This window comes from Protopterus annectens, chromosome 11.part0 (assembly GCF_019279795.1).
Source record: "Protopterus annectens isolate FY-2018-M chromosome 11.part0, PAN1.0, whole genome shotgun sequence".
Lineage (NCBI taxonomy): Eukaryota > Metazoa > Chordata > Ceratodontiformes > Protopteridae > Protopterus > Protopterus annectens.
This window is the reverse complement of record NC_056745.1, coordinates 1,478,353,428-1,478,381,001: the sequence shown is the minus strand read 5'-3', so window position 1 is coordinate 1,478,381,001 and position 27,574 is coordinate 1,478,353,428. Positions and strand designations below refer to the sequence as shown.

The following is a 27,574-nucleotide window of genomic DNA, read 5'->3' as shown; positions in this document are numbered from 1 at the left end:
GTCATTTACATCAAGCAAAATGTTAGCAGGTTAATGCATCCCGACTTGTGGGGACAGGCTGTAGTGGCACTATTTTTAGACACATTATGGCGCAGTGGTGCAGCGGTAGAGTTGTCACCTCACAGCAAGAGGTTCTTCGGTTTGATTCTCGGCTGGGGTGCCTTCTGTGTGGAGTTTGCATATCCTCCCTGCATTCATGTTGGTTTTCTTCAGGTACTCCGGTTTCCTCCCACATTTCAAAGACATGCGTTTGGAGCATTTCTCTCCGGTCCTCCGCTGAAAATTGGCTTAGTTCCAAGTTGGACTTTCCTGGTTAACAAATGTTAAATAAATAAATAAATCAACATTAGACTCAATCAGGTTTGAACTCAAGGAGACAGTCATAATGGAGCTTATTCAAAATGACAGTTGACCGGCTTCTGTTTACTGTGGAACTGTATGGGTTTGCCAAGAAGGGATGTTGTCTTTTAAATCTTGTAAAACCCATTGAAAATGTATGTCAGCAGCACATAGGTTCGTAAGTTTATAGGTATGTATGCAGACCATTGTAAGCCTAAATAATAATCCTTATTTATGGAGGATAACGGGTCAAGGCTGTGACTCTACAAAGGCGGGGATACTTTGGGATAGGAATCTATCCTGCCAACATGTATTTATTATAAAACACAAAAATGCCAAGCAGGGACAGGAGGAAGAACCACTTCACAGTGAATAAATGCAGCTATTCAGGCCAAATTCAGTAAAACCAATACTGGAGTTTATTGAGGAGAATAAAACAAATAAGTGCTTTCATCCTGACCACTTCAGAACTTCATCAGATAATAAATATAATCACACAATCACTTTATATAGTACAGAAAAACTGGGTAAAAAAATCATTAAAGAATTAATACATTATTTAAACTGACACACCCCCTTAAAGGAAAAGACACGTTAAAGACTGCATTATATATGTAACATATAAAATCTGTATAAGATTAAATAAATAGATGGTAAAAAACTCTCATTGTAGTATAAAAACAGATAAAATGGTGTTTAAAAATACATAAATAATGAATAAATAATTATTTAAAACGTTTAAAAATTTTGAAAGAGAGCTGATAGAAATGTGTTCATTTAAGCCTGGCCAACTAGATGCATTAAGACACAGTCGGCAGTAAAGCTCCCTCTTTTCTAGTAAAAGAGACCAGGCTCTACCTCGAGGGTCTGTAAAGAGACCAGGCTCCACCTCAAGGGTCTGTAAAGAGACCAGGCTCCACCTCGAGGGTCTGTAAAGAGACCAGGCTCCACCTTGAGGGTCTGTAAAGAGACCAGGCTCCACCTTGAGGGTCTGTAAAGAGACCAGGCTCCACCTCGAGGGTCTGTAAAGAGACCAGGCTCCACCTCGAGGTTCTGTAAAGAGACCAGGCTCCACCTCGAGGGTCTGTAAAGAGACCAGGCTCCACCTCGAGGGTCTGTAAAGAGACCAGGCTCCACCTCGAGGGTCTGTAAAGAGACCAGGCTCCACCTCGAGGGTCTGTAAAGAGATCAGGCTCCACCTCGAGGGTCTGTAAAGAGACCAGGCTCCACCTTGAGGTTCTGTAAAGAGACCAGTCTCCACCTCGAGGGTCTGTAAAGAGACCAGGCTCCACCTTGAGGGTCTGTAAAGAGACCAGGCTCCACCTCAAGGTTCTGTAAAGAGACCAGGCTCCACCTCAAGGTTCTGTAAAGAGACCAGGCTCCACCTCGAGGGTCTGTAAAGAGACCAGGGTCTGTAAAGAGACCAGGCTCCACCTTGAGGTTCTGTAAAGAGACCAGGCTCCACCTCGAGGGTCTGTAAAGAGACCAGGCTCCACCTTGAGGGTCTGTAAAGAGACCAGGCTCCACGTCAAGGTTCTGTAAAGAGACCAGGCTCCACCTCGAGGTTCTGTAAAGAGACCAGGCTCCACCTCGAGGGTCTGTAAAGAGACCAGGGTCTGTAAAGAGACCAGGCTCCACCTCGAGGGTCTGTAAAGAGACCAGGCTCCACCTCGAGGGTCTGTAAATGGACCAGGCTCTACCTCGAGGGTCTGTAAGGAGAATTAACAAACAAAAAGGCCAGCACCAGGGAATGAAGCAGAAATAGAAACAAAAATGTTTTATTATTAGAACCAGACCGGTTTCAGCTTATAGCTTTCCTCAGTGGCTAGCTGGCCTTTTTGTTTGTTAATACTCAAGTTACTGTGGCTCGTGCACCTGCCGTACTTGCTAGCATATTTTGTTTCGGAGTTATCTGTAAAGAGACCAGGCTCCACCTCGAGGGTCTGTAAAGAGACCAGGCTCCACCTCGAGGGTCTGTAAAGAGACCAGGCTCCACCATGAGGTTCTGTTTTAATATTATCAATGACAGTAAAATAAAAAGAATGACTAGTATTTTCCATTATGGGCTTGCTAAGTGCATTTGTATCTTTTTTTGATTTTATGTCATACACATGCTCATAGATACATTTTTTTAATTTACAACAATTATGTAAAGCACTGAGAAAACCATCCATGACTGAAACCATTCGGGCTGCCCTGACAAACTGCCCCTTTACAGTAGCTTAGCTGGTGCACACTGACCACTCCAGCAGAAGCATGACTGAAACCATTCGGGCTGCCCTAACAAACTGCCCCTTTACAGTGGCTTAGCTGGTGCACACTGAGCACTCCAGCAGAAGCATGACTGAAACCATTCAGGCTGCCCTAACAAACTGCCCCTTTACAGTGGCTTAGCTGGTGCACACTGAGCACTCCAGCAGAAGCAGTGGTTGCTTCTACTAGTTTACACAGCATTTTGAACAAAGGAAACACATCCCAAAGATGTAATTCGTTGAACTCTACATCCCTTAGGGCTGGATTAACTAATGAAGATGAACATTCAATCCCATGTGGACAGAGAACTGTAAATTTGGTTTCTCAACCTACTGTGTCAGGATCAAGTGTTCATTCCAACTACAGAGGTTCTGTTCCAGTTTTAAAGGACTGGCTTACTGAAGCCATAGTTTTGAACAGTGAAAAGCAACCAACAGGTATTGTTTTTAACAATAATATTGAATTACTTTTAGAGAAATTTGACTGCAGACTTTCAATATTTATTTTATTGTATTTAACATTTGTTAACCAGGAAAGTCCGACTAGGTTCCACAGATCCTGTTTTCAGCGGAGGCCCGGAGAGAAATGCTCCAGAAGCATGTCTTTAGAATGTGGGAGGAAAGCGGAGTACCCAGAGGAAACCCATGCGAATGCAGGGAGAACATGCAAACTCCGCACAGAAGGCACCCCAGCCAAGAATTGAACCGGAGAACCTCTTGCTGTGAGGAAACAACATTAACTGCTGCACCACTGCACCGCCCGCAATAATCAAGCGTTTGCAGCTTGACAATGCATACTTTGCTGAATGTATAAGAGCACATTGTTCCTTAGGGACTCAGAATGTGGTGTTATCCCAGTGGTTTAAAAGCAGGTTCTGACCTGCATAAAGAACTTATGGCTCTTTTTGATGCCCATGGTGTTGAATACATGAAAGTTATTGTGAAAAGTAATGATGTTATGATTAATGATTTAATTACTAGTGTTTCAGAGCTTGATAAAAGAATAAGTGAACATGCACAATATGAGGAATTTAAATATGAATACACACGTATTTTTAGTAGTATTGAGCGATTATCTACCTCTGTAACAGCATGTAACGTAAAAAAGCTTAACAGGGATAAAAATGACTATGGGAAGGGATGGACTTACCCCAAACAACCTCCTTCACAGGAATGGGGTAACAAATTCCCAGACCATGGTTATAATACTTTTGCTGGTAACAATACTGTTAACAACACTGAAGTTGACTGTGATATTGCTAACAATGGACAAAATGATTTTTTAGACCCACGAGAATTCCCACCCCTAAGATGGCCAGAGAGAATAAGGAACAAAATAACAGTTTCAGACCAACCCTGGGAAACACACCAGGGGAACACCTTTCCACCAGTACTCAATGGAACATGAGGGGGAGATTCAGTCAGAGGGAGAGGGGGGCACAGAATCAAACTTGGTCCAACAGGATTTAAATAATGATTTGCCATCTATTTTAGAGGTGTTTTCTATGTACTACCCCATTGTCTTATCATTACTAATGGTGAAGGCGATTTCAAAGTGTACAATTTTTTTGATGTGTTTATTAAGACTAAGCACTGTGACTTATTTTCAAAAGGATTTACTTACGTACCTGCAGAACCTACAGACATTTCCAACACATTAATTGGCCTGAAATTATACACACATAAGTTGAATTTCAACATCCTTTTTCAGAATTCATTATCAGAAGATTTTATTAATCCTTTAGCCATGTCAATCACATACAACCCACCCTTTCACCCGATTATCCAACTGTTTGAAAGAATATGTGAACTTGATATTTATAATTTTTTAAGGATTAATCAACAAAGACAGACAGACAATAACATGGAGGGTGTATTACAGGACATTAAAAGTGTACTTGGATTGGTCAGAATAATGAAACCTGACACAGGAGGAGGTGTAGTCCTTATGAATCAGGTTGATTGCACTAACAAGATGTTACACATTTTGAATGGGAAAGCGTATGCAAAATCCTCCTTGAATGAATTACACACAGCATACAATAGAATTAAGAACGAGTTACAGGATTTATTTATAGAGGAGTCCCTCACCATTGAAGAGTTAAACTATCTCACAGTGTCATATCCCAGGATGTCAGTGATGTTTGGGTTACCTAAACTACATAAAAACCTCGAACAGCCACCCATGACACCCATTGTGGATGCAAAAGGTTCCATTACCCACCACTCATAAAACTCCTAGACATTAGACTTAAAGAACTGGTATTCTCTGAAACCCATATATGTAAGGACTCATGGAGTTTTTTACATCTCATTAACAACACTCCATTTAAAACTGGGTATGTCCTTTTGACTACTGACACCAAATATTTATATTCTGTTATTCCCCATTACACAGGCTTGGAATGGTTTTCAGAATACTTATATGAAAAAGGAGTTGAACACAACAATGTCCAAGTATATGCACACTTACTTGAACTTGTTTTGAAAAATAACTTTATCTACTTTAACCATGAAATATATCTGCAACAGGAGGGGGTGGCAGTGGGTTCTTCTTGTGGGGGCCTGTACGCAAATATTGTTGTCACCCAATGGGAAAAGAAGCTTTTGTTCAGCAGTCCGATGTTCAATTATGTAAAATGTTACACCCGGTTCCTGGATGACATTTTTATTTTGTGGGATGGACCCCCAGAACACATCACTGAACTAATTTCTTATATGGCTTCTACTATTACATTTTTGAAATTCACATATAATTATAGTATGGACCAGTTGCCCTTTCCAGATGTTCTTCTCACTAAAGATTATACAAACAATAAATTTGTTTCAAAAATATATAGAAAGGAAACCTACTCCAACTCCTTACTCCATTACTCAAGTACACATCCACTGAAACAGAAAAAAGCCATTGTAAAGGGGCAATTTGTTAGGGCAGCCCAAATGGTTTCAGTCATGGATGATTTTTTCAGTGAATGTGACAACTTGAAATCCATGTTTTCAAGGAGAGGCTATCCGTACAAATGTATTACTGATATTATGTTGGAAGTAGTAAATAAAAGGGAGAGAGGTCATTTTAGTCCTTTACTATCAGATATTGACACCAACATCACCAGTATCAACAACTCCACTCTGTGCTCAAATGTGGAGAACCAAGAAATAAAAAGGGACTATAAGACGTCTTTCATTACCATATACACTAATGACAGTTAAACATTAAGAAAAATCTTAGAAAATAATTGTTCCATACTAAATAATGAAAAAACATACACAAATCAACTTAAACAGAATAAAAAACAACAGGAACCAGCCCCACAGCTCGAGCAAGACGTTGTTTCAGCAAAAAATCTGCTCACGAATAAAAACACATTCAGCAAGGGAATGAAATATATTCCGTCAGTAAAATTTAACTCTGTTGATGTTGTTAAAGAGATAAAGTTATACTGTCGAAGATTAAATTTAGCCCTACAATTTAGAAATAAAGAGGATTCTGATGTAGGAAGAAATCAAAGGGAGAACAGACTTTGTAAAAAGAGTGCATATATCCCCAACCCCCACCCCCAAGTGGGGATTTTTGAAAAAATGGTTTGTAGGGATATATACAGACTACACAAGAATATACACAATAGGGAGAATTTAAATGCCCCTTTTGAGAACAATTTAACCCAGGGGGAAAGAGAATGTCTGGAAAATGTGATAAACAACAAAAATATAAGATTAATGAAACCAGACAAGGGAGGGGGTATTATCATTTTTGACACAGAGGACTATATTAAAGCAATTCATGACATTCTTTTCACTTCAGGAAATTATGAAGAAGTGTCGTTAAATCAGATTAATATAGGTTATCACAGGATTGACTTAATAATAGAAGAATATTTGTTGGATAATCGTGTCACTAATGAAATTTACAACTTTTTGAGAACTGAATTTCCAAGAGTTGCTAGTATTTTTGGAATTCCAAAAATTCATAAATCTATAGAGACCCCACCCTTTAGACCTATTATTTCTGGTTCTCATTCCAAAACTTATAATATGGGTGTTGTAATTGATCAGTGGACCAAACACAGCTACAATATGGTTCCCCATTTGGTTAAAGACTCTTGGGAATTTTTGAGTAGATTTACGCCTGATGTATGGTCAAAGGACATGGTTTTTCTTACAATAGATGTTCAAGATTTATTTTCTTGTATTCCTTGTACAATAGGTTTGGAGTTTTTTGAAAATAGCTTGAAAAAATATTCAGGGTTGAGTTGGGACAAAATTAGCCTAATTTTGGACATGATGGGCCTAATACTTGACCACAATTACATCCAATTTGAAGGAGAGTATTTCAGGCAGACCAGAGGAGTGGCTATGGGGGCTTCTTGTGCCCCCATTTTCGCAAACCTGGTTATGCTTGAATGGGAAAATCAATTTTTGTTTTCGAGTGAATTCTTTAAAAATATTTCCCTATATTCTAGGTATTTGGATGATTTATTTATTATTTGGAAGGGCCCCATTGAAGATATCAAGAGATTCATTGACTATATTAATTCAAGCACCAATTTTTTAAGATTCACCTATAAGATGGACAAACTAGGCATTGCCTATTTAGATACTTTTATAAGTACAACTCCAGATGGATTTGCTTCAAAAATATACAGAAAATCCACCTTTTCAAACGATTATATAGAATTTGGTAGTTGCCACCCCCAACACATTTTTAGAAATGTGCTTAAGGGACAATACATCCGGGCAGCAAGGATGTCATCCTCTAAAGAGAATATGGAAAAAGAAGTAGAAATTATTTCACAGATGTTTTTGGATAGAAAATATCCAAAAAGAATGGTGAAAAAAGTGGCTACATTTGTTAAAAACAACTGGGGTATGAGATACAAGCCCCTGTTGGGACGACCATTAGAAGAAAATAAAAAGAAAAATTCCTACACTAATAGAATAGTGTGTATCATTATGTTCAGTCCATATACTAACCTTGTGAAAGAAATTGTGAAAAGGCATTGGGAATTGTTGAATACATCTGACAATGACATTATAGGGAATAATCCCATTTGTATTTATAAAACTGCCTTGAATTTGAAAAAACTTTTGGAGGTTAGCTCCTACAATAGGGCAAAGAAGTTAAGAAGACCAACAAAAAAGTGTGGATCTTGCAAGCAGTGTATAAACATCAATGAAAAGGGTATGGTTAGACTGGACAATGTGATGAGAACTAAGTGCTGGAGTATTACAGGGAATTGTAATAGTCAGAGGGTAGTGTATCTTGCTTCTTGTTCTATCTGTCCTGCCTATTATATAGGCAAGACAGAGAGAAAATTCAAAACAAGAATCTATGAACATCTTTACAAGATAAAGAAAAAAGACACAAAAAATGCCCTAAGTAGACATGTTCTTGATAAGGGTGATGACCATACTTTTAAATTTATGATTATAGATCAGGTAGAACAATCAGCACACGGTGGTAATTGGAAGACATGGCTAGCATACAAAGAAAGTGAATGGCAAATATATTGTGATGCCACCACTTCCCCCGGTCTTAACGATTTCATTAGTATTAAGCCATTTTTAATTTTGGACCGGGGTTAAGTTTTTCATAGTCTAAGGTCTTCAGTTTTAGATTTTAGTCTAAGTTTTTTATTCTATGGTTCTCACTGGAACTTCTTAATATTTTATAAAATATTTTAAAAAAAGTTTTTTATGTGCACACTAGTGGTATGCATCAAATTTAGTATATGAGTTTACAATTTATAATTTATAATTTATAATTTACAACACAGTTTTTAACTAATATTTTATAACATATATGAATTTTATCTATTTAGATATCTATTTATTTATTTAGATAATTATGATATATTATTCCTACATGCATTTTTTGCACATATATAGTAATCATAAAATGATGAAACAGTATTTTTTGACAGCTCTTGTATAGGGCATCCTTTTTGGAATTAGAATGGGAAATGTATCTTTAAGAAATTACATGTTTTTGGCGCCAAATTTACTTTAAAAGGGCAGTAAAAAGTGTATAACCTGGTTCTGATGAAATCTGAGATACTCAGATGAAAGCGCTTAAGCATTGAACTTGTGTACAATTGGATTTTACTTCGTGGAAATAAACTTTATGTGTTTTTATTCGTGAGCACATTTTTTGCTGAAACAACGTCTTGCTCGAGCTGTGGGGCTGGTTCCTGTTGTTTTTATTCTGTTTAAATCATGAAAAAGCCATTTGACCAGTTATTGATTCACATCCTAACATAGTATTTAGGAAGGGCAGGAACTTAAAGAACATATATGGGATGAAACCAAAGTGAATGAATAATGTTGGGAACATGAAAAAATGTGCCATGTGTAACTATTGTAAACACATTAAGGAAGGTAGCACTTTTCTGATAAACAACATTGAAGTAAAACATCATCAAAAATACAATTGTGGATCTGAAAGGATTATTTATTGCACTTTATGTAACTGTTGTCGCTGTTTTTATATTGGAAAAACGAAAAGTAAATTAAAAAAATGTATCTATGAGCATGTGTTTGACATAAAATCAAAAAAAGATACAAATGCACTTAGCAAGCCCATAATGGAAAATACTAGTCATTCTTTTTATTTTACTGTCATTGATAATATTAAAACAGAACCTCGAGGTAGCGCCTGGTCTCTTTACAGAACCTCGAGGTGGAGCCTGGTCTCTTTACAGACCCTCGAGGTGGAGCCTGGTCTCTTTACAGACCCTCAAGGTGGAGCCTGGTCTCTTTACAGAACCTCGAGGTGGAGCCTGGTCTCTTTACAGAACCTCGAGGTGGAGCCTGGTCTCTTTAGAGAACCTCGAGGTGGAGCCTGATCTCTTTACAGAACCTCAAGGTGGAGCCTGGTCTCTTTACAGAACCTCGAGGTGGAGCCTGGTCTCTTTACAGAACCTCGAGGTGGAGCCTGGTCTCTTTAGAGAACCTCGAGGTGGAGCCTGATCTCTTTACAGAACCTCGAGGTGGAGCCTGGTCTCTTTACAGACCCTGGTCTCTTTAGAGAACCTCGAGGTGGAGCCTGATCTCTTTACAGAACCTCGAGGTGAAGCCTGGTCTTTTTACAGACCCTCGAGGTGGAGCCTGGTCTCTTTACAGACCCTCGAGGTGGAGCCTGGTCTCTTTACAGACCCTCGAGGTGGAGACTGGTCTCTTTACAGAACCTCGAGGTGGAGCCTGGTCTCTTTACAGACCCTCGAGGTAGAGCCTGGTCTCTTTACAGACCCTCGAGGTGGAGCCTGGTCTCTTTACAGACCCTCGAGGTGGAGCCTGGTCTCTTTACAGACCCTCGAGGTGGAGCCTGGTCTCTTTACAGACCCTCGAGGTGAAGCCTGGTCTCTTTACAGACCCTCGAGGTGGAGCCTGGTCTCTTTACAGACCCTCGAGGTGGAGCCTGGTCTCTTTACAGACCCTCGAGGTGGAGCCTGGTCTCTTTACAGACCCTCGAGGTGGAGCCTGGTCTCTTTACAGAACCTCGAGGTGGAGCCTGGTCTCTTTACAGACCCTCGAGGTGGAGCCTGATCTCTTTACAGACCCTCGAGGTGGAGCCTGGTCTCTTTACAGACCCTCGAGGTGGAGCCTGGTCTCTTTACAGACCCTCGAGGTGGAGCCTGGTCTCTTTACAGACCCTCGAGGTGGAGCCTGGTCTCTTTACAGACCCTCGAGGTGGAGCCTGGTCTCTTTACAGACCCTCGAGGTGGAGCCTGGTCTCTTTACAGACCCTCAAGGTGGAGCCTGGTCTCTTTACAGACCCTCAAGGTGGAGCCTGGTCTCTTTTACTAGAAAAGAGGGAGCTTTACTGGCGACTGTGTCTTAATGCATCTAGTTGACAAGGCTTAAATGAACACATTTCTATCAGCTCTCTTTTGAAATTAAAAGCCCTAGAAAGATAACACTGTTTTAAATAATTATTTATTCATTATTTATGTATTTTTAAACACCATTTATCTGTTTTTATACTACAATGAGAGTTTTTTACCATCTATTTATTTAATCTTATACAGATTTTGTATGTTACATATATAATGCAGTCTTTAACGTGTCTTTTCCTTTAAGGGGGTGTGTCAGTTTAAATAATGTATTAATTCTTTAATGATTTTTTTACCCAGTTTTTCTGTACTATATAAAGTGATTGTGTGATTAGATTTATTATCTGATGAAGTTCTGAAGTGGTCAGGACGAAAGCACTTATTATTTGTTTTATTCTCCTCAATAAACTCCAGTATTGGTTTTACTGAATTTGGCCTGAATAGGTGCATTTATTCACTGTGAAGTGGTTCTTCCTCCTGTTCCTGCTTGGCATTTTTGTGTTTTGCAACAGTTTTTTCTTCTTGTCTTTTTTTAATGTATTTATTATAGGTTCATAGGTTCATAGGTAAGTACTAGGTCACCTGCCCTCATGGGCCATTTAAGCCCAGCCAGTTTCCGTTTTTGTGCTCAAATTAACCTACCCATTAGGTTAGAGACTGGCCTTACCCATCCCATGGTCAGTAGTTATATATTACCTACCCATTAGGTTAGAGACTGGCCTTACCCATCCCATGGTCAATAATTATTTATTACCTACCCATTAGGTTAGAGACTGGCCTTACCCATCCCATGGTCAATAATTATATATTACCTACCCATTAGGTTAGAGACTGACCTTATCCATCCCATGGTCAATAATTATATATTACCTACCCATTAGGTTAGAGACTGGCCTTACCCATCCCATGGTCAATAATTATATATTACCTAACCCGTTAGGTTAGAGACCAACCTTACCCATCCCATGGTCAATAATTATATATTACCTACCCATTAGGTTAGAGACTGGCCTTACCCATCCCATGGTCAATAATTATATATTCCCTACCCATTAGGTTAGAGACTGGCCTTACCCATCCCATGGTCAATAATTATATATTACCTACCCATTAGGTTAGAGACTGGCCTTACCTATCCCATGGTCAGTAATTATATATTACCTACCCATTAGGTTAGAGACTGGCCTTACCCATCCCATGGTCAATAATTATATATTACCTACCCATTAGGTTAGAGACTGGCCTTACCCATCCCATGGTCAATAATTATATATTACCTACCCATTAGGTTAGAGACTGGCCTTACCCATCCCGTGGTCAATAATTATTTATTACCTACCCATTAGGTTAGAGACTGGCCTTACCCATCCCATGGTCAGTAATTATATATTACCTACCCATTAAGTTAGAGACTGGCCTTACCTATCCCATGGTCAATAATTATATATTACCTACGCATTAGGTTAGAGACTGGCCTTACCCATTCCATGGTCAATAATTATATATTACCTACCCATTAGGTTAGAGACTGGCCTTACCCATCCCATGGTCAATAATTATATATTACCTACCCGTTAGGTTAGAGACTGGCCTTACCCATCCCATGGTCAATAATTATATATTACCTACCCATTAGCTTAGAGACTGGCCTTACCCATCCCATGGTCAATAATTATATATTACCTACCCATTAGGTTAGAGACTGGCCTTACCCATCCCATGGTCAATAATTATATATTACCTACCCATTAGGTTAGAGACTGGCCTTACCCATCCCGTGGTCAATAATTATATATTACCTACCCATTAGGTTAGAGACTGGCCTTACCCATCCCATGGTCAATAATTATATATTACCTACCTATTAGGTTAGAGACTGGCCTTACCCATCCCATGGTCAATAATTATATATTCCCTACCCATTAGGTTAGAGACTGGCCTTACCCATCCCATGGTCAATAATTATATATTACCTACCCATTAGGTTAGAGACTGGCCTTACCCATCCCATGGTCAATAATTATATATTACCTACCCATTAGGTTAGAGACTGGCCTTACCTATCCCATGGTCAATAATTATATATTACCCCTAATGAAAATAACTCTGATCATACCATAGATAACTTGAGGGGATCCCTGACTGGGATAAAGCCTTTAGGAGCTGTCTCTGTCCACAGGGGCAGTCCTGGGATAAATTGTCTGTCTCCTATTCATAGATCTAAATTTACTTGAATATAGACAGGGATGAATTTTGTTTTATGTGGATGGGGAGTCCATTCCAGAGCAGTGGTATCCTCTGAAAAATATATCTGTCCCTCCAAACTGTTGTGCTGACATTGCAGAAGAGGTTTAGATCCCTAGACCAAGTATTTCTGATGCCATTTGACCTACTGATGTGCAGTAAATCCATCAGTACTGGGTGGGAGGATATGTTGTATGCCAGACAGAGGTCACCTCTTAGCAGTCTGCAGGATACTGACTATAGTGATAGGGCTTAGAGTCAGTCCATGTAAAACATGTTGTTTAGGCCTTGTATCCTTTTAGTAAGGTATATCTGCAGGCACTCCAGTTGTTGCACGTGTCTAGACAGATACATGCTAAAGGAGTAATTATATTCAATAATTGGCCTAATGAGGGCCAGGTAAAGGGGGACAGTGACATCTATAGATCTAGACACAATCCCTTTGCTTATAAGCTGTGCAGTGTAGAAGGACTTTCTTACAACAATGGACATATGTTGGTCAAATGTTAGGTCACGGTCCACATAAGTACCCAAATCCCGAACAAGTGGGGCAACGTTTAGTGGCAAATTGTTAATGTTGTTGTTCCCTGGGATAGATGACCTCCCAAAGGATACAATAATGCATTTTTTGGCATTTCTTTTCAGTCCATGATTTTGGCACCTGCTATTTATATGCGTATGACGATTTTGTTCCATTACTCTGGTATTTATGAAACTATCTATTCTGTGAATGAATAGAAGGTCAAATAGGTTGGATCATTGAAAGGCTAGGATAGGTTCCCACAGAAGAGTCTGTAATAAGCTGAGAATAGAGAGATGGCTCTCAGTTTGTTCTGATATTTATTCATTTATTTGTTTATTTTACATTTGGATACCGGAAAGTCCATCTGGACACAAGACCTTTTTCAGTGGAGGCCCAGGGACAAAAGCGCCACATACAAAACATTACATAGTACAATAAAAGACATTTTTACATTGCACAATAAAATAAAGCTAACATAGTGTTGACATAAATCAAATTATGTACATGAAGTATAAAATACATTTTACATTGCTCAGTAAAATAAAGCTAACATAGTGTTGACATAACTAAGATTTTGGGGGGCACTGGCCTTTTTAGTTAGATACCTCTGAGGTCTCTTATGTTGAGTGGTATGTTTTGATAAATACATGCCAAAGGGGCATTATATTCAATAATGGGTCTGATGGGATATGAGTAAAGGGTTATTAAGACTTCTTTAGATTTTGAGGAGAAACCTTTAGAAATTAGATGAGCCCAATAGAAGACCTTCCTAACTACAGCAGAGATATGATGGTCAGAAGATAAAGTATCTAGATCTCTTACATGTCACCTGAATGGTATGAGAAAATATTTTGTTGAAACCATTGTCCTGCACCAAATTGTTGACATGGCCTAACTATGCTGGAGCAAATGTGAGTCAGTCGAAGATCAAATAACAATTCCTAGTTCATTTATCTGCAACAACCATAGTGTTGGGCCTGAAGGTCTAAGAAATAGATATCAAATAATACAGTGCCTAAAAGTGAGCACTGTGGCAAGCCACTGGTGAATTTCCTCCACATTTAGACCTTGCTAACATGTCCAACATTAGTCCACATAAGGGAAACATTAAAAAATTATAAGCATTAATATCAATCTGTCCATAATTTAAGTATGCAAGATATTAGTTAAGCAACAGGACACAAGGAGTTAGGTTGGGTGGTTACTTGCTTCTCCCAGTGGATATAAGCAGTGGTGTCCCATGAGGCACTGTACTGGGACCACTTTTTTTTGGATATGAAAGTACGAAACAGACTATGTCTAACCGAATATATTGATGGCCGCTAAGAGTATGTAACACAATTACATCAGGAAAGGATGTTGAAGTTCATCTTGAAGGACTGTACAAAAAACACATAACAACATCACTAAGTGTAGCATCTTGAGATTTGACAAAATACTAAATTATAATTATAAAATAAATGGTCAAATCATAAACCATGTCATTTTTAAATATCTAGGGACAATGGTACAGCATGTAAACTGTCACTGGTGCAAGTCGTTCCAAGTCAGAAAAGCTTATTCTGTGGCCCATCTAATTTGAAAGGGCATGTCAAGTCACTCCAGGGTGATAAGTTGATACTTTACAATTACTAAAAGCAACGATGCATTGCTTAGCATTTGAACAAGCCACCTGAGATAACTTGTAAAGGCAGAAGAATTCCTTACCAAAAACATCAGAGGTTTGGAAAACTGAAACCTATTTTGAAAAGTTTCAGGAGCTGTCATTGTATTTTGTTTCTTTCTAGGTATTTAGGAGAGTTCCTATCTTGTCTATAAGACAATACCAGATTCTTTTTTGAAAAACTCTAAGTGGAATACACTATGGTGGAGCTAACACCAGGACAGGGAACATACTACTACTAATACATTTATTTATTTATTTATTTTACTTTTGTTAACTGGGAAAGTCCGACTGGACACAGGTCCTTTTTCAGCGGAGGCCCAGGGAGAAAAGCTCCAGATACAGTACAGGTTAGGATTTCATTACATCTAATACAATCAGCACGCAATAGTAATACAATACATTCCAGCATCCATTAGTCAAATATTAACTTCATTTTAACAGTACAATATACAGGTATATTATAGACTCATTTCAGCATGTAGTAGGCAGAGCTATACCTTTTGGTAGTTCATTTCAGCATGTGGTAGGCAGAGGTTTACATTTTTGGTATTTGGTTAATAAGCAGTACAATGTCAAATATTAACATCTTGTTATTAGGACTATATACAAGTTTGTTTCAGAGTAATTTCAGTATATTGTTGGCAGAATTTTACAATTACTGGCAGTACGTCAATCTGCAGTCCATTGAGAGATTGAGAGTAGTACAATATTGGGAAAAACAGTACAAGAGTTTAATGTAGCAGTGGTGGATGTATGTTGTGTATCTAGTAGATTGACGGATTAGAAGTCACATGGTATATGAGAGAAAAGGAACAAAAGGTTTTAGTAGGAGTACATTAAGAAAAGTCTGTGTGCTTGGGGTAAGCAGGTCAAACTTGCATAACTAGAGGTAGTAATAGGTGATTATCAACAGATGCATTCCCGCATTTAGCAACAGTGCAGTGGTTTGGTTTGACAAATACATTACGCATAACACATTGCCCAACTGTGTGACTCAGCATGTGACTTAACGAGACACCCTGCTCCCAGGCTGTGTGTGAAAAAGGTCCATGGGGATCAGTACTCTACCTCAGAAAACAAATACAAATAAATGAATAACACCCTTATTTAATTATCACTTATGACATAGGCAAATATACATTTATGTAAAATAAAACAAACCATGTTGACATCTTCACAGTTACAGACATTATGTATCGCATATATACTTTTATACAATTATCATCTATCCAAAATGACATAAATTGCTCAATTCCCTTAAACCTCATTTGTCCTCAAAAACATTATTCTGCATGTGTTGTTACCATAATTTCCATTTTAATGCAGTTTGTCCCTACCCTTTTCTAAAGATTCCACTTTCAGTTGTTTTATCTTTGTTAGAATATTTACTACTTCAAATATTGTTTAGACTTTGATTTCCGTTTTCTCGTAATTGCTTTTTTGGCAGCCAACAGAATGAAACTCAACAAGGCCACACTATGCCTAGGCAGTTCGGATGCAGCTCAAAAATAATTTGCTTAGTTACACCCATTTGCTCACCCAATATTTTGGACAGAGTACTCTGGAGGGAATTGAACTCGTTACACTCCTAAATTATATGTTCCCACTTAACTCTTTTTCCCCATCATACCTCCAACATTTGGCATCTGCTTGAGAAAAAAAATCCTTGTAATCTCTCTGGGGTATGAAAAATAGATATGTAAACATTTCCAAGTAAAACTCCTAAATCTTTTAGACTTTGTTGCATATTTGAGAGCCATACATATGTCCTCTCATTGTTTCTTTGTAAAGTGCTTATCCAATCTCTCTTTCAAATCTTGTCTAACCTCCTCTAATTGGTTCCTATACTTTACCATGCAGTATTTTATATGCCCTACTAATGATCCCTTTTTTAACAACAGCGTCTGTTCTAGATTCAACTAAAAACTCTGCCAGAGGAGGAATTTCACTTAGGATTCCCCAACCCCTTTCTTTTGCCTGTACTCTGATATCAATCCCTGAAGGGGAAGGCAGTCTCTAGTCTGCAGTCCATATGATTTTTGACTTCTTCCCATTCTGTTACTTTTCACTGTCTATTTATTTACTTCAAATACCTTGGTTCCTTTGCCAGTTTTCTCTGGTAAATTCCAGACCCTTTTTGCCTAGTCTCTGCACCCCTAATTGCAGTCATCCCTACTGCCAAAATCTCCTTTCTCCATTTTTGTGTTGGCTTAGTTTTTAGTAGAGTCTAGAACAGAAGCTGGTGTTAAAAAAGTGAATCAATCAGAGGAAGTTAGAAAGGACTGGAATAGAGACTGTTTAAGCAAATCATGAAGAAACAATGGGGAGACATATGTATGGCTATCAAATATGCAACAAAGTCTAGAAGATTTAGGATCTTTGTTTGGAAGTGTTTGCATAGGTAGTTTTATACGACAAGCAGACCCCAAATAATTTTCCCCAGGTAGATTGTAAATGTTGGAGGTGTGATTGGGAAGAAAGGGCTAATTGGGAACATATTTTTTGGGAATGTAATGAGTTGGCAGACTTGAAACATCCCCTACGCACTACTCTAACAGAAATAAACTGGGTGAGCAAATTGGTGCAATAAAAAAATGATTTTTTTGAGTTATGATACAGAATCAGAATTACCTAGATAGTAAGTCTTTGCAGAGTTTAATTCAGTTGGCTGTCAAAAAAGCAGTTACTAGAAAATGGAAATCAATGTTAAACCAACTGTTTTAGAAGTAGTGAATATAGTAAGAGAGATAAAAGAATTGGAAGTAGAATCTTTAGAAAGGGTAGGAGCAAATTACATAGAAAAAACAGGAATTGTGGGAACAATACATGCAGAATAAGTTTTTGGAGGAGGAATGAGGTTTAAGGGAAGGCAAGAATTGAATGAGCTATGTAATGTTTGACTGGCAATGACTAGATAGATTGTAAGTGATGTATAATGTTTGTAAATGAAAATATGTCAATATAGTTTGTTTTCATTTATGTAAATATATAATTGCGGTTCCCATTCAGAAGCCTGAAACATCATAAGCCTGAAAATCAAAATCCTGAAACCAAAAGCCTGAAAATTCAGAATCCTGAAAACTCAAAATCCTGAAAGCCCAAAATCCTGAAAGACCAAAATCCTGAAACTCAAAATCCTGAAAACACAAAATAGACATACTGATGTCATTGTGGCTTTGCTATTGTTAGCCCTGTGGTGTTAGGTCATGCGTTGGGGTCAGGTAAGTGTGCAGTTGGTTTTATTTTAGGGTTAGGGGCGGTTTAAGTGAGTTAGGGTTAGGGCAGGTTAGGCATGTATGCAATAGTGACAAATATTGGGGTTAGGGGCGGTTTAAGTGAGTTAGGTTTAGGGCGCGGGTCAGGTGAGTGTGCGATAGTGATGGACCTTAGGGTTAGGGTTAGGGTCAGGGTCAGTTGGTAGATATTAGTGTCTTTATAGTGACATATTAGCATTATTTGTGTTTTCAGGATTTTGAGTTTCAGGATTTTGGTCTTTCAGGATTTTGGGCTTTCAGGATTTTGAGTTTTCAGGATTCTGAATTTTCAGGCTTTTGGTTTCAGGATTTTGATTTTCAGGCTTATGATGTTTCAGGCTTCTGAATGGGAACCATAATTGCCTATGCCAAAAGTGATAATTTAATAATGATGTTTCTTGATTTAAAAAAAGAAGAAAAGAGGTTAATATTAAGTGAAAGCACTGTATGTGACTGAGAGCTAAGATTAAATGTTCTTTCTTAATTTAAGAGCAAAGATTATATATTCTTTCTGTAATTGTAAATCAACACTTAAGATACGTGAAAGATTTTAAAAAGTTTAAATAGTAGCCATTTAGCTTTTCTCAAAACACTGCAATGATTCTCTGTTCTAGGAGCAAAGATAATAAAACTATATATTGTATTAGCTTTAATTTGAAGGGAGTTAATTGTTTTTTGAGACAAAGGAGTTTACAGATAGGATATTTTATACTTACACTATTAAAATCCCTTTGTCCATGGCTTCTTTTTACATACAGACATAAAAAATACAAAATATTCTAAATCCAGAATAAAAGGCTGGTGAATTTTTGTTTTAATATTGTGGGTCTGCTATTGAAAGCTCAGATTTAGATCTTGCCAGAGGCTCAAGTATTTGAAAGAAGATGTGGTATCCAGACAATTATTCTGATGGTCTAGAATAGCAAAATCAAAAAGAGAGGATTTAACCTTTTCTGGCGATCTAAACAGCTTTCTTTTTTTTTTGGGGGGGGGGGCAGGGATAAGACATTTCTTAGAACTCATCCAATTGCCTAGGGGATAGTCAATCTTGTTGAAGGAGTATATTAATGTCGTGAAGAGAAGATTGTGATCTATAGATGCCAATATCATCAGCATAAATGATAAGTGGAATCTGTGGACTGGGAGAAAGGTTTGGCAGAGAAAGTCGAATGCATTTTATTTTGCTTCCTTAAGTATTAACTCATATTTGACTTATCTACCAAATTCGATCAGCTGCAAGTATATTTTAGCATTGTTGATGTCCTCCCTGTTGTGTCGGCTTTGTGACATATAGGTGCAAAGTACTATCTCCAGATGTAGCTTGTCTGTATTCTTCTTTTATATCCTATGTTCATAAAATGCTCTTCATTAAACTTGCATAGTTTTTCTTGACATTGTGTGTTTCTTCCTAACATGTTGTATTTTTAAATGCATCTGTCATGGGTTGTGACTGAAAATGTTCTGTCTTGGATTTTTTCCATTTATCCTGTAAATAAACAGCCAAACAATGAAATGACATTTACTTACGAGCATATTTATATTTAGCAGAATTACGTTCTAAGGACCCTTTGTTACTGAGTAAAAGACACATGGCTATATTTAATGCAATAATACTCAAACCATGAGTAACTTCTAACAGATGCCCTGGTTTGGTTTAATGATGGGGGGGGGGGGCAAGTCTGAACTGTTAATTTATTGCAGAGCTTTCTGTTTAACCCAGCGCCTCTTGAGTTTCCATTGTCAGGAAGAAAAAATGACTAATAGATTCCAGAATAGTGGTGTTTATCACACAAATATAATTGTATGGTACTCTCAGGAAAATGATTTATACGGTGAATAATTAACTTACTAGAAATATTTCTTTACAACAGATGTAAAGATGCCTGAAAGCAGTACTGAAGATGGCATGCCGTTTTCATCAGAAACAGAAGTTATCTCCGTCTCTGAGCCATTCTTGAAACAAGAAACTCAGCTAAAAACATCTTCAGCCTCAAGCATTGTCTATAAGAGTGATGCATTAGAAGTGAAGTCAGCGTTTCATCGAAATGCCTCCCATCCAGTGTTCTCTGTTCACACAGTGTATGAGAACCATGAAAATGAAGATTCCAGCTTCGTGGATACAACTTTATCCTCATCTGACACCTTACATTCTCAGTCACAGGTGATCCTTACCCCATTTCAAGATTCAGTGACACTGGTGGGAGCAGTAAAACACTGATGATAAGTTTTTACCATGCATTCGACTGTACAGGCTCAATAGGAATACATGAATACAATTATCAGCAATCTATACTTATACTTATGTGAAATATTGATGATAAGTTATTACCATGCATTCGCTTGTGCAGACTTAACACTATGAGAATACATGAATACAATTTATTTACACTTCATTTAAGCAGTTCAAGAAGGAATTCTTTACATAGTGTTAAAGAATTTTCTTCATCTTCACCTTCTGACAAACAGAAATTATATGCTACCTTCTGTAGAACAAGATGTGATAAATGCATTTCATTGCTGTCATGCTGAACTGACTGCAAGCCCTTGTTTCAAAGTTTAGCTGTAAAACACAAAAGTATGTGTTTTGCATTTCCCAAATATTCCCTAGGAATGGTAGAGTAACTTTTAGATCTAATATGCCGATGAGGTGTTAGATCAGTGAACGAAATTTTGTGTCTAATCAAGATAAACTCTTGAGTGTCTTTGTGATAATCTAATGTGTGTAAGTCCTTTGTAGACCTGTTTCGGCTTCTTGTATCCAACACATATGCTCTGCAAATCTGAGAAACTGCACACAGAAAACAGTGTTTCTATGGTTACTTGAAAGGATCACTCAATGATGAACTTTAACAAGCTGGAAAACTAAAAAAGAACAAATTCAGCATCTCATCTTTTAAAATGTTTAAGTAAATGTCTTTCAGATACTTGCTATTAATACCAAATGTAAAACATGCAAAACATATAGTCATTTAAACATGTTGTTTCCTTGATTTTTTCATATGCAGCATTTAAAACATCTGTAGTTTTGTTTGTTCAACTTTAGTTCATTGGTTCATGCTACGTATATTATTACACATCACAAGGAGAAGCTGACAGTTTGTGACATTTTGTGCTGCGTGTTATAAATTTACAGAGTTCCAAGGGCAGTTTAGAGGTCACTCATACACATCTAACTCTCCTAACGTTCCATTTCATTTACTTCATCACTTTTATGTTACAGTTTTTATCTTAAGTTTTCTTTCCACTAGTTCACAGTTCTTGTGTTTACGGCCCTGTTAATGTTTTTACTCATCATAGTCTGATATATGACACATCGTAATTTTGCAGCAGTTTATTCTGTTACAGTATCCTTTCAGTTGTATTGCTACACTGACATGTTTGCTTTAAGTCAAAGTCATACCTCTAGGAAATATATGAGACTTTTTAGTTCTGTCAAGTGTATTGTATCATGTTGTGCTACAGTCATTGTCATAGGAAGTTGTCAATTTGTTTGTCATGTTTTTATTTACGTACACGTGTGCATGTGTGTGTGTATGTGAGTGTGTGCAGATGCATGCATGCATTATTAATTTACAAACTTAAGACCTGTAAGTAAAACTACTTCTTTTCAAGGTCAGACCAACAGAAGAATAGTTGAGGCCTCTGATGGCACTGTGTTTGACAACGGTGTTAATGATGCAGAATGGTCATATGTTCATTTAGTTTGTTTATTCCAATTAGTTTTATCTATGAGAAAGAGGTATGTATACTAGCAGATGGACCTGCTTCGAATATTTATGTACAGGTGCTTAAACATTATGTAGTATTTACCAATATTTGCAGTACACACTAACCAATACTAAGCTGATAAACTTAAATGTGACGTGCACTAGGTGACTTCTCCATGCCAAGAAAAGATGAGATGGAGCAGATTATATGCTGTAACGTCAAGTGAACAGTGTGCATAATATCGATAAAGGTGAGTTATGTTAGGTACGAAAGATACTGGATTAAATAAAAGACAGGTGAAGAAAAACAGCAGGAAGGACTGCAGAGTAATAAGTCGGAAGTATTTGCAGTGGGAAGAATTGTAAACGGGAAGGATATAGATTGTGCAAAGTGTAGTGTGTGATCATGGGAAATGTATAAATTACAAGCTGTAGGAGTCATGAAATGTGTAAATTGCAAGCTGTACAAGTTATGAAATGTATTAATTACAAGCTGTACAAGTTATGAACTGTATAATTACAGGTTCCTCTATGTGCTTTTGGGTTAAGAAACACAAGTCATCAGATTCTACCTGAAAGCCATACACAAGGTATTACCAAAGTCAGAGAGCTGAGATTTGTTGATGTTACGTAGTGGCAAAGTGTCAGAAAAGTAAGGCATCATCCACTATTTTAGGCCCTTTTCAAGTACTAGTTGTGATTGTTTACCAAGCGGTTACTCTGATATGTTTTTCAGGGCTTTGGGAAACATACTTGCTGTATCTGTTGTGGCTTTTGCTTCTTTGAAGTAATTTCCATTCATTTGATCTCAGGATGCTCTCTGCTAAAATCTGCTGTAATGTTGCAGACAGCAGTACATTTGGGATTGTTTAGGATCTTATGGCCAATCAAAGATGACAGTGTTTTATTTTGTTTAGAAGGTCCGTTTGATTTAATTGCCTCAAGGAATTGCAGTGACAGTCTTTGTACTACTTTTTAAAAGCAGACATAGCTACTCAGTTATAGGCACTAGTGTAGAAGACAGCCCCCACACAGTTTTGAGATGTGATATGCTGGATTCATTTACCAAAAGAAATCTCATTGAGTGGCAACACTCAAACCTGAATTGCTGAAAATCAGTTTCACTGCACCTCAAAGTAATTCTGTTATGTCCCCTACATCTACCAATGCAGGGGACACCCCACACCTTCCAGAGTTGTACATACCAACTCCACTGTCACATAATGGGGGGTGGGGTACAAACTCATTAGCACTGAAAGTGACTATTAGCAAAATCATAGACTTGATATGCTATATCTACTGTGAGTTTTACTGTAGAATTTAAGTAGAGGTTGGATCACATTACAGACGCATTAGCTAGTCACTAGCTAACTGTTTAACAACTTCTTTAGCATTTGTTAACCAGTTAAATGAACTCTTCCTTGTGTCCATTTCAGCTTTGACTAAGAAACCAATAGCAGAGGAAAGTGCACTGTATATGGACAATTTAGTCTTGTCAATCAAGCATTATGTTTTATGGGAGGGATTATAGTGTTCAAAATTCCATGCAGACACAGGGAAAACATACAAACTCCACACTTCTAGTGACTGGAAGTTGAGACTGAACTGCAATGGTGGCAGAGAGAGGCAGAGATCTTACCTTCGAGTCTTCATGGTGCCCAAACTTCAAGGCGAGCAATGATTTTGTTTGCCATCAGATAGGATGTCAAGATGTTTTAACAGTGCTCACTTGTTTGATAGTACTGTTATCAAGTGAGATTACTGTGATAATGTGATTGGTATCAGTGGGAGGGTGTTTAGGATTAACAACATCTTTGTGTTACTGGTGTTCAGGTTTAAGCTGGAGAGTTTTAGTCATGCTCCTAGCCTAGAGAATTCATATTGTGCTTTACGATTAACGTGTGTGATTAATTCATAAAAAACATAATGCTAGAATTGTCAGCATCTATTTAGGAATTAATTAGAGATAGGTAATCTTTCTGAGTTACTTCTAGTCGTGACTTTATGTATTTATGCACTTACAGAAACATCGGTAGCTACACAAGATTAGTGCTAAAGTGTCACAGGTTGTGGTAGGACAGGTTTGATTTTTTTTTTAACAGGTTACTAGTCTAACACCGACTAATGGGTTTTAGTCTGAAGGCATAAGCAGAGTGCCTGCTCTAAGCTTTGCGCAGTGCAGTGTACCAAAGTGACAGTTAACTCTATCAGGAGATTCCAACACTTTCTGCAGGTGATACATCACTTTCATTCACCTTTCCTGAATTAACTCAGGTTACTGCTTTCTTGTATTCATTTTTTACTATTAAGTAAACAGAAACAAATACCCAAAGATCACTTTCTGCTTTTATTGGTGAAAGCACTTCAGTCCTGTGTGTATGCTTCAAAATGTGCATTATATTCTATTTCTTTGTATTAAATCAAATTTTGACATGAATTATATCATTCCTTTTAGATGTGCACTGCCTTATTTTGTTAGCTGTCTGGTTCTGCACGTAATCAGCATGTAGATATATTCATGCCAAAACATAATGTTTTTCATTCCAGTTCTTCCCCAATTTCACTTATGGAGTGTTAAAAACAATAGGTCTATGTATGGGGCCCAATAGATCCCCACTAATTATTCCTGTTTCCTAATGGTTAACACTGTTTTCCAGTACCTTAGGTGTTCTGTAATGCACCAATCTTTTTATCCTCCCTACTAGTTTTACGTGCTCTAAGGCTGTCTGACTTCATTACTAATTTTTGTGAGACAGAATTATCGGAGGCTTCGCTAAAATATAAAAAGGCCATCTTCATAGTCCCACCTTAATTTACTAATTTTGTCACTCAAACAAGTCTTAAACATTTCAGGCGTGAATTTCCTGCCATAAATTCACATTACCTTGACTCTTACACTATAATAGCCTCCAGGTACCCAGCAAGGTATTCCCTCAAATGAGATTCCGTCCTTTTGAGTTCAGGGAAAACTGTTTCATACTTCACTGTCTCTGCCTGTCTCCCATTTTTGCTGAGAAGAAATATAAGCACCATTGTCTGGCCTTAGGAACTTGCCATTTCATTCAAAGTGGTCATTGCAATGTGGATTTCTCCTTACCTTCACGTTACAGGTAACCTGGAGCTGACTACAGTAGAAGGGAGATTTTACTTTTCAGTGGATGTTTGCAAATAACTGGTTGAATGCAGCTTCTATAACTTCTTTTTCAGTCAAGACTGCATTTGACCACATGCTTTTGTATGACTGATTTAGAGGTGATTAAAATGTGTATCTCTAAAACAAGAAACATTGGAAATTTAAAAAAATGTTAACAGAGCCACAGCAGATGTTATGTAATAAAATACCAGCAGTTTAATCAAAAGCAAGCCAAAACAAAAGTCCACGAACTGCAGCAGGAATCCACAAAAATGTGTTTATTTTAAGCGCTTTTCGTTGCTCAAATCAAGCACCTTCTTCAGAAATAAAACACACATTCATTCAAGAATCATATATAAGTAATTAATGAAATCACATGATTAGTTAAACAATTCAGATCAATTGAATTAATTAAATAAGTTCACTCACATAACAAGTAATAAAATACCATTAACATATGTTAAAGAGATACAATACAGTACATCTTACTTTGAAAAAAAATATATAAGCAGACCAATGTGATTGTAAACCATGTTACAATGACTAGTATGTAGTGCTTGTGCAAAGTATTGTTGTCCAAAAAGGACATGTTTTATTTTGAGAACAAATTAGTTATCATACAGCGAGGCTTAAAAAGCATTATCATAATAGCAAGTTTGACAAATAATTATATTAAGTAATATACTGCCTTACTTACGGGCTATTCCCTAAAGACCACATTACATTTCTTTCCTTTGTATATATATATGCACACACACACACACACACACACACACACACACACACACACACTGAAGCAACTGCATAACATAAAATTCAAAATAAATCAATTTGTAACTGTAGAATTGTTAAAATATAGCACTCTGAATGTTAAACATGCTAAACTTTTATAAATTGAGTTAATAAAATATATCAATAACTAGTCATACACAAGTAAATTGTACTGAGAGCTTCATTTCATGACCTTGCAATCTGGTGCCCTAAATTAACGGACATAAGACACTGAATGTTGGGGTACAGTAGTTTTCTTACTCTGTAGGATTACGCATTTATACCGCTTATAGAGCGTAATGGCATGGAGTGATGCCTTAATGGCCTTTCATTCATACCCTTCAACATCGTTTAACAGCTAAAACTCAACAAGAATTCCAAGAGGTTTGTAAGGCATGGAACACAAAAAGGGGTGAGCAAAAAATCCCATAAAGGATGCCATGCTGTTTTATTTGCAAAGCTCTCAGGCTGTGGCCGTGGGCTTCCGACTGCTGTAATAAAGGGCATGAAAACCATCCTGCTACTATTGCAAACAAAGGTGTTCCAGGTCAGTCATTAGGGGGAAGGCAGGTGCATGCAGAGTACACAGCAAACGACAGACATAAATGTGAAAGCAGATGGTGACCTAGCCCCAGGTATTTATTTATTTATTTAAATTTGTTGACTGGGAGTGTCCGACTGGACATAGGTCCATTTTCAGCGGAGGCCCGGGGAGAAAAGCTCCACAGTTAAAATAAACAGACAGTATATACATTGGATTACATAGTGAATAACAATTTACATAGCAATTACTTACAACATATTTACAGATGAAGAACATAGTACATCAGTAGACAACTAGAATCTTTATCTGTGAAGTGCATACCAGACATTAACAAATGTTACAAGAAGAAGAAGTTTGTGCTGTATAATAAGTACTGGCTTATGAGCATCTGAGCTTGCTATAGAAAGGTGGTGGTTGGATGGGGTGGATGATATTAGAGTGGGAGTTGCAAGGGCATAGCCAGCATGTTTTTAGTTGGCTATGCCCTTGCAACTCCCACTTTGTGTATTGAATGAAAGAAGGAAAGAACAGTCCCATTTAGTAGTTAATAATAAAATTCTTAGCATCTTAGGTTATTACAAACACAAAGAAGACAATTCTTTCTCTTTTATCAATTTCTGTGTATCCCAACAGCTGTCGTAGCTGGCGCAATGCATTATGCATAAAAAGGCTTGCAGCGAAGAATAAATAACAAAAAAGGAGCTCTTAACTGGAAGTTGAAATGGTGAGGAGTGAGTGATAAGGGGATGGTGAAAATAATGTCACTTCAAAGCTGTCAGTTTTTAACATACTACAGACTCATCAGTGTTCACAGCTATTCCACGTACTCGTATTCTCATTTTATCTTTGCCGTACAAATCATGATTTTTCCATCAATGGAGGCAAGAAAAATGATCAGAATTGATATAAAGAAGCTGCCAGATACCATCAGTAATTCAAAGTCTCTATAAGCAGACCAGTCTTTGAACTATCTGTAAGATACATGCACGCATGCACGCACACACATGTGCATGCACGCATGCGCACACACATGCAAGCACACGCACGCACACACGCACGCGCACACACACACACACACACACACACACATATATATATATATATATATATATATATATATATATATATACAAACACACACACACGCACACACACACACACACACACACACACACACACACACACACACACTCAACCATGCACATACATTCAAATACACGCACACACAAACACACACACACATATATATATATATATATATATATATATATATATATATATATATATACACACACACACGCACGCACGCACGC

The 27,574-nt window shown here is 37.6% G+C and overlaps 1 protein-coding gene across 1 annotated transcript in view; it reads left to right on the top strand.

Moving 5' to 3' along the window:
- Positions 1-21,429, top strand: part of PANX2 (pannexin 2) — a 294,318-nt gene extending 272,889 nt beyond the window's left edge. Inside the window, exons 3-6 of the mRNA XM_044088783.1 lie at positions 4,035-4,087; positions 14,104-14,157; positions 15,329-15,334; positions 20,080-21,429. Coding sequence (XP_043944718.1) covers positions 4,035-4,087; positions 14,104-14,157; positions 15,329-15,334; positions 20,080-20,325 — 359 coding nt within the window. The 3' untranslated portion in view covers positions 20,326-21,429. The remainder of the gene's footprint in view (positions 1-4,034; positions 4,088-14,103; positions 14,158-15,328; positions 15,335-20,079) is intronic.
- The last annotated feature ends 6,145 nt before the right edge of the window (positions 21,430-27,574 follow it).